This window comes from Crocodylus porosus, unplaced genomic scaffold, assembly GCF_001723895.1.
Source record: "Crocodylus porosus isolate Cpor-Errol unplaced genomic scaffold, CroPor_comp1, whole genome shotgun sequence".
In the NCBI taxonomy this organism is placed as follows: domain Eukaryota; kingdom Metazoa; phylum Chordata; order Crocodylia; family Crocodylidae; genus Crocodylus; species Crocodylus porosus.
The window spans coordinates 18,983,686-18,992,638 of NW_017728949.1; the positions used below are offsets into that span (position 1 = coordinate 18,983,686).

At 41.4% G+C, this 8,953-nt stretch overlaps 1 protein-coding gene across 1 annotated transcript in view; it reads left to right on the forward strand.

Annotated features, from left to right (window-relative positions):
- POFUT2 (protein O-fucosyltransferase 2) overlaps positions 1-8,953 on the forward strand; it is a gene marked incomplete at its 5' end in the record, with an annotated part of 22,699 nt that overhangs the window by 2,088 nt on the left and 11,658 nt on the right. The window contains 2 exons of the mRNA XM_019553522.1: positions 2,581-2,725; positions 5,777-5,887. Coding sequence (XP_019409067.1) covers positions 2,581-2,725; positions 5,777-5,887 — 256 coding nt within the window. The remainder of the gene's footprint in view (positions 1-2,580; positions 2,726-5,776; positions 5,888-8,953) is intronic.

Genomic DNA, 8,953 nt, shown 5'->3' on the forward strand with positions numbered 1-8,953 from the left:
TTTGAACAGGGTGCTTTTTACCCCCTTGTCCAAGTCACTGATGAAGATGTTGAACAGTGCAGGCCCGAGGACCGAGCCCTGCAGAACCCCACTGCCCACGTCCCTCCAGGTCGAAAATGACCCATCCACTACCACTTTCTGGGTGCGGCCCTCCAGCCAGTTGGTGACCCAATTGATTGTGTGGGTGTCGACTCCACAGTCCCCCAGTTTCTTAATGAGAACAGGGTGAGAGACAGTGTTGAAGGCCTTCCGAAAGTTGCCCCTAAGCCTGATCTCCCCTGCTGGCCCCTCGTGGACATGCGCCAGAATAATTTTCTCTAAAAGCTTGCCCAGGATCGAGGTAAGACTAACTGGCCTATAGTTTCCCAGGTCCTCCTTCTTCCCCTTTTTGAAGATGGGAACCACACTGTCCCTCTTCCAGTCCTCTGACACCACACCAGAGTACCACGAGTGCTCGTACAGGGGTCCTGTAATGACCTCAGCCAATTCCCTCAGTACTCTAGGGTGGAGATCGTCCGGACCAGCTGACTTGAGTACATCCAGTCCCTCCAGAAGTTTCCTGACTAGTTCTTCACTAACCTTTGGCCTAAGTGTGCCTCCCCTGGGGCCTGAGGGGGGCCCAGCAGGTGGGGTGACTGTTCTGGTTCCTGCTTAGGACAATGGAGGCAAAATAATCGTTAAATATGAAGTCCACTGGTGAAGTTTATGTCACTTTTGCAACCCAGGACCTGTAAGCTTTGCTGCCGTACTAGGAATCTAAAAATGGGGCGGGAGGAGCGGGGATTTCCTTTTAAAAAAAATAAAATATTGAAGGGGTGTCAAACTTAACCAGCCCTGCAGGCCAGATGAGGGTGTCACAGCTGGTCTGCAGGCCAGATCAGGCTATGCCAGAGCCAGTCAGCAGGGCCAGTCCAACAGAGTGCTGTGTACAGCACACACCTTGTGTTAGCCCCCTGTGCTTTTGGCAGCACCTGCAGAGCCAGCCTGCGTGCCACAGGCAGCTCAAACCCAGGAGCAGGGCTGGTGCGGGCTGCATGTGAGCAGGATCCAGCACTGTAAGTGCTGCTCATGGCATAGAGGGTTGGTTCAGGGCACATGCTGCATTCAGTGTCACTCCATACACCCCTACATGCTGACTCCAGCATGGTTGGATCTGGAATATCCCAGTGCCAGTGCTTAGGGTCAGTCTGTCATGGGCATCACATGCAGCGTGTGCACTGGACCAACTCCTTGTGCTATGAGTAGTGACTGCACCACCAGGTGCAGGCCATGTGCCAGAAGGCTCTGCATACCACATGTAGCGTGCAGGTTCAGTACAAGATCCTTGGTCTGAATCATGTGGCTTCATAGGTTGGATCTGACATGAAGGCCATATGTTTGACACTCAGGCCATACTGGATTCCCAGTAAACTATGGTGAGACTCATTAATTGTACAGTTTTGACAAACTGCCTTTTGGCTAAGTACCCACGTAGCTACTAAGATCAGGGTCCTATATTCTCTTCCAGCTCTACAAGGCCATGTAAATAACTGATTTTTAACATTCATTAATGAGTCTAAAGTCAATCTGCACTCCAGTGAGTAATAACAGTTTCAAGATAGGTTACTAAATTTAGCGTCTTATTAAAATATTTGACATGATTACTGTCACTGTGAGAAAAAGACAGTAGTGGACATATATAGTTCTGTGCATAAAATAGGTATTCCTTATCCTCAGCACACAAGCCTAACTTTAAGTACTTTTAAAAAATGCTATGGCAGAAGTAATTACAGACTGATTCTAGGACATTAGGTTTGAAAAATAAGATTCCTCTTTAATTGTAGAAGCAAAAGTCATCTGAAAGATTAAAAATTCCATTTTTATGTGCATAATTAAAACAACCAAAGTTCCCTGAAGTTTTGTATTAGAAGGTAATTGCCCTTAGGATGACATACCAAGCTAAAGCCTAAATCCATCTTTAAGAGAGAGTGTAGATAACACAAATGCTCATAATTTTACTGTATTCAAAGGTTGTCCAGGTTCCATGTCCTAGCCTCCTTCACAAGATTACCACAAGGGGGCAGGAGAAGGAAAGAGAGAGAAATAAAGAGTGAATGGAAAATACTAAAAATAAAACTAAAAGGATGGGAAAAATTCATGTTAAATAATAGATTTGTAGCCAGTGCTCCTTAAGTACATAGCCCTGTCAATATTGTATTATTGTTGAGCTGACTAGGCTGCCGAGAGGGCTTCTAGTAGCATCCCTTTGGCAGCTTGGTCTCCCTTAGTTGCAAAGCAGACAGTGAAGCTGCGCTTAGGCATTTACGCAATGTCTGCATTTAATATGCAGATTTCCAGAACTTCTTACAATGTAAGCAACAGACATCAAATTGTAACTGCCATTGTGTTGTGAACTAAATTACATGTATAAGTGGAGCACCTAAGTTACGGTTCACTTTGATCCTTTTTTGTGTGTGTAAATTTCCTGAACTTATAGAATGTTCAAAAGTATGGCAGATTTTTAACAAGTAGTAGTGCTACTATATATAAATTTGCATGGAACAGGTATTTGATGATGATCTCTCTTCATTTCCTGTTTAGAGTCAGGTGGACCTTTCATTGAACAGGTATATGTTCTGCAAGGCTATGCAGAAGGATGGAAAGAAGGAACTTGGGAGGAAAAAATAGATGAGAGGCCATGCATTGATCAGCTCATGTACTCAAAAGACAAACATGAATACTACAGGTAATGTCTCGCAGTATATTAGATTCCTAATATCCATTTTTCTTTATTTGTGAAGAACAATGACACTTTTGGCTTATGGGGTTAGGAGGGTGGTGTGTTAAGGGAAGTGCAAGTAGGAGACACAATTTAAAATAAAACTGCTTAAGCAGAGAGAGGAAATTTGAATTTCAGCCTTGTTAAGAGACAGAAAATAGATATGGTATCCATTAGATAATTTTGCTTTTCTCTTTCCCCTGAGTCTCAAGGGAGAAAGATGTCTTGTAAATGAAGCTAAGCCTGGGAAAAACTACTTTGGAAATACTTTTCTAGCATTTATTTGCAAGTAATGCATGTATTATTCCTGATTCCTTCTGTCTCAACTCATGAGGGGATGTGTCTTTGCTCAGGTTTTTAATACAACAGTTTTCTTCTGGAAAACAAGAAAAATTCTGACGATTTCCAGTTATGGAGAAACTTGAAAAATCACCTTATGTGAGGTGATTTCTTACTTTTAAGAAATAAAATTAGAAATTAGAATCTCTTAAAAAGATAACCTTTAATTGAGGCTTAGTGCAGAACAAGTTTAAAAGCTATTCCAAGTAAAACTCATAGGATGAATATCTGAAGTCCCCATGGAAATACTTTCTAATGCCTGTAAAATTTAATCTACACTTGACATGGAACTACTGGGTTCTTCATTAATGGAAGCATAAATGGCTTCCCTGCAGCCATGATTCAGGTACTAGCAGTTGTCAAGGACATATTCTGTAAATTTGTTTAAGTGTGAAGGCTGTTCATTTGTTTTAATGTGGTCCTCACTGCAGTTATTCAGGCATTTTTTAAACTCTATATTGGATTATTGCAGTGTGTTCAGTGTGGGGCAGTGCCTTCTAGCCAGAGAAACCCATTGTGCTGAAATCATAACTGTAAACATGAACTGTACTCTTTTAGAGAGAGGGAGGGAAGGGAGGTTGTGAAAAACTTACATGATATATTTTCAGCTAGATGAATCCTGTGTCCACCTGCAGGAATAATGTAGGAATAGTCCTTGGGAAACTGCTTTACTTTACCCACATAAATGTGGTTGACAGGCTTCTTTATCCCTGCCTCCTAATCCATTACTCTCTGAGTATAGAGACTACAAGAAATGAACAATATATGTCTCTGGGGCAGGGTACTTATTTCAAACTGGAATTTTATATCTATGGCTGATTTGGAAGTAACAAAAAATGTTAGAGGCCTAAAAGCTTACCTGTGTCTGTCCCGACCATGCCATTGGTCCAATAAAAGATACCACCCACACCAGTTCTTGCCTCTCATATATTTCCTGGATCATCATGGCAACAACATCATCTCAAAATATGACAAAAATATGACAAAATATGACAAATTTATTCACAGCAGTTCTGGCTGACTTCAGTTACAGTTTTTTGTTTTGTCTTGTTTTACCCTTTTAATCCCTCTCACCCTGCAGAGCCAATACAGCTTCTGGGACAGAGGTAAGATTCTGTTCCTCTTCAGTCCTCAGCAGAATTGTTATTCACATGTACCACTGTGAGCAGTGCTTTCTACAACATCTTCATAACTAGAGGTGATGGGGGAGCAGGAAGAAACTCAGCTTGCTTACAAGTCTCTTGGAGTTGGCAGTGATGGTGTTTTAGGATAGATAGCTCCTTACTTGTAAATTAAACATTTTTTTTTAAGTTTTATCTGGAGGCCTTATGGGAGAAGTAAGCACAGAGCCTCCATCAGTGCCATATTTATAGTAATTCTAAAGAAATAGATCCACATTTTGAAGGAATTATATTAAAGTGCACTAACAGCTTAATCAAAATCTATATGCTCCTTGTTATCAGCTGAACTGAGCTTAGGCCTATTTGGTTTTGAAAAGTTGTGGGTGGCCTATTTTACAGGCTTAGAAGTATGGTTGGTCTGTTGGCATCTCCCTTTGAGTGTTAGTATGGCAGGAAGTAGCTTTCTGAAAGGGGTAATTCCAGGAATGACACCCCAGATGCTGGCTAGGAGTGGCCAACCTGCAGCATGTATGCAACAGTCAGTGGAGCAGCAGATAAAGCAGAGCAGGAGATTGGGCAGGGGAAGGGGACCAGAGCAGCACTCAGTAAAGGTGCGAGCCTAAATTGTGGCACGCCTGCCAAAAAAGTTGGCCCCTACTGTTGTAGCATAACTCTCAGTAGTCATAGACTTTGTGGGCAGGAGCTCCCAGAGCAGTGTTTTTCTAGACTTACCTGCAGAAAGCTCTGCTACTTCTGGGATAGCAATTGGCAAGAGGTTAATTTAGATATAATGCTGTCCACTGTGATTGGTCACAACAGAGTAAACCCATGATAACTTTCCAAGGAAGGGAAACTGGTAAAAAGGCAGCCAGACCTTTCCCTTAAAAGTGAATTCATTAAAACCTTTCTAGCTCTTACCTAGCATCAGAAATATTGTATGCCACTGTATTTCTAACATTTCTTTTATGAGTCAATATAAATGTTCTGGGCAGTTTGCAATGCTCATTTGCTTTCCATTTAGAAGGGTTCTGCTTGGCGCACTGTCTTTCAGTCACTTTGCAAATGGAAGCACCTTGCATTAGTCCTAGAATATCTACTCAGTCACAAAGGAACTTTGCGTGAAGACTGTCTAAACAGTACTGTTAGTCTGGAACAGAGGAATCTGAGAGAGGCTTTTATTTAATTTACTGGGAAAATTATCCTTTTCACTTAACTTTATCAAATTTTATGTAAAAAAGTTGATGATTGTTTCTTTTAAATCCACAAATAGATTTTTTTTTAAATCCCGGAAAATATGTTTCATGGTTTTAAAAAAAACCCCTATTAATAATAAAATATAACGTGGACATTGAGAGACCTGACTCTAAACAGATCATTATTGAATACAATTGAAATGTAAAGAAGTTTTGTTTTATTGGAGGCTCTCCCTTTTTGGGGGGGGACTAAAGGTTGTTTTTTCTCTAAGAAGTACTGTTAACTAATTCTACTGTACAGAACAAACTCATTTAAACATAGTGGCCTGCTGCCTGAAATGTGGTGGTTTTGTTTTTTCTTACAGGGGCTGGTTCTGGGGTTACGAGGAAACACGAGGCCTCAATGTCTCGTGTCTCTCTGTCCAAGGATCAGCCTCAATCATAGCTCCTGTTCTTTTGAAAAATACTTCTGCACGGTAAATTGCACCATTTGATTATTTACTTTCAGATTGTGTTTCCAAGAACCCATTTCAGGTTAAGAGACTGCAGTTAGGGGAAGCGCATACCATATTCTATTCTTATAGTACAGCCCTATTGGAAAGGTTACATTTTATTAAAACTGTTTTAAAATGGCTGTGACATCAGAGCTACAAGTTATAACTAACTTCAAAGCTTCAAAAATACAGGCACATTTTTCTAGGATATTAGTTGTTCCTGCTAGTTTGAGCATCAATAGTATGTATTGTCTTGTATGGAATAAGAAACCATTCACCCTGCCTACAAGGATTTCAGTATCTAAGAAATACTGTATTCACTCAAACCCATGGCAAGGTTTTTCCCCCATTTTAACATGATGGGGAAAAAGCCCCTTATTTTGGGTTCCCTTTTTTCCCTGTCCCCTCCCCCCTGCCACTGCTTACCCTCCCTCCAGCTTCGGCATGGCTCTGGCTGTGCCAGAGCTGGAGCTGGAATGAGGGTAAGCAAAAGGTGGAGAAGCATGGGTGAGGGGTCAGGGCAGGGATGGCAGGCATGTGTCAGGGGAGCAGACATGGGTGGGGGCAAGTAGTAGTTGTGGGGCAGGTGCTGGGGAGCTGACAGCAGGGAGAGTAAGTGGTGGGGCAGGTGGTGTTATCTATGGCAAGGTGTGGAAGGGGCAGAGGTCAAACTGCTTGATTCTGACTACCACTCGCCCCCCTGCCACTGCTTTCCCTGCTGCAGTGGGGGTGGGGGTTGAATTTAAGATAACCCTTCAATAATTATAATTTTCCATGTATAGAATCTAACACATTTTATACATTTTCCATTTATAGAATCTACTTATTAATGTTATCTTAAATTCAGATTTTACTTGGATTCAAGTAAATACGGTACTTACTATGACAGATGATTCTGAGTATTGTCCCATATTCCTGTTTCTCAGCTTGTAGCCTTCCTAATACCCACTTCTTGGGAACATCTTCTGGGGCATCAAGGAGAAAAACAACCTTGAGCCCCTTTCTGCTCTCCCTGAGTGCACATATATTATATGTATAAGCATTTTATGTCCTCAGCCTTCCTTGCAATAGCTGGTTGATCTGCTGTCAGGAGAACAAACAAAGTTTAACACTGAAATTCTACTTCTTGAGCATGCTGTGTCACAGACTTTCACTGTCAGGGAGTGAAAGATAGGTTTGGGGAGACCAAGCAGCTTATGTCTGTGCTCTCAGGACTTCTTGGTTGAACAAGAGATCTGAGATCCTGTCAATATAAGAGGAGACTTAAAAGAGTTCGGTTGGTTTAGCCTAGCAAAGTGAAAGTTGAGAAGGAGACACTATTGCTCTCTAAAATTGCATGAAGGGGTGAGAGTACACACCAGAAAGGAAGAAGCCAAAGAACACGCTGGCATAAAAACAGATGCGTATAAACTGGTCATGAGTTAATGTATGCTGGGAGGTAGAAGATACTTTCTAATCCTTAGAACAGTGAGGATCTGGAACAGCCTGGCAATAGGAATAGTGGGGGGCAAAAAAACCCAAACTAGTTTTAAGAGTGCACTTGATCAGTTCATGGAAGATGATGTGATGTGGTGGTTGGAAGAGCAAGGGATTGGAATCTAATCCAGGAGTTCTTTTCCATTTCTGTGTCTTATTGTTTCATGACAGCAGATCAAAGGTGTGTTGGGAGGACAGCTGGGACTGGTGGCATTGCAGACTGCTACACAGGAAGAGCAAGAGGGAGCTCTGGGCAAGTTTTCTTTCCCTTTGGTTGTCTTGAATATCAGCAACCATGCTTAACCTGTTCTCCCCCACTAGGTTTGACTGCCTCTCCTTTCACGTTACATCCTCCACAAAACAGATGGATGTTTTGTCCTTTTTAAAGCTGCTTACAAGGTGCCATATGTGAAGAGGGTTATTATTACATTCAGGATGAGGCATGTATTCTTAAAACATATGAAATTCTTTCTGATTTCACATATAGAAAATAGCTGTGACACTGCCAATTGGAGAAGTATCAGTATACAGTACTGCTTTATTACAGGAAACTTTATTGATGGAGAATTGAACAGACAACAAGGCCAAACTCTAAAAGTAATTTTTGGATGCACAGCCCTGTCACGTTCAGTTTCAGTTGGATCTGGGGTGTGTTCAGCACTTCTTGAAAAAAGATTCAAAATTAATATAGTAATTCAGTGCCCACCTTTGGAAACCTTCACTTTTTCTTAGGAAGGTCTGTGATAGGGCCATGAATAGAGCTCAGGTCTTACTAAATCCTGGTCAAATCACTTACTAAAAAAGTAAGGTCTTATAGTTATGATGCATGAAGAAGCGTTACTAAGAGTGATCTCATAATACAGAGTGTTATTCCTACTGTATCAAAATTCACAAGAAGATTACAGTTCTCACCTCTATTGTAATATTTAATTATGTAAAGTCCCTGCTACACAGAGACATCTCTGATTTACTTTGCTTTTGAAATATTGGTATTTGGAGTTGTATAGTGATTTAAAAAAACACAGTATGAGTTCAGTTCATAATCAAATATATGTAATACATGAAAATTGGTCTAATGGAATGTGAAGATAGAGCAAATATTTTTAAATGCCATGGCCTGTCTTTGCAAACACACCATAGGTAACTTCACATTTGAAATGAGTCCCATGTATATACCATATCATAGAAAATTAGGGTTGGAAGGGACCTCAGGAGGTCATCTAGTGCAACCCCCTGCTGAAAGCAGGACCACCCCCTACTAAAGACAAGTCCCAGAGCTTTTCAAGCCAGGCCTAAAAAAACACCTCTCCAGGTAACCCATTCCAGTTCTTCATCACCCTCCTAATGAGAGAGTTTTTCCTAATATCCAGCCTAAACTTCCCTTGCTGCAACTTAAGAATCATTGTTCCTTGTTCTGTCATCTGCCACAGCTGAGAACAGTCCATCTCCATCCTCTTTGGAACCACCCTTTAGGTAATTGATCACTACTTGTTGAGAAGGGAGGAATAGGCTGCAGTCAGGCCTAGACAGGTTACAGGGGTGGGCGGATGAGAATAGGAAGGGATTCAACAC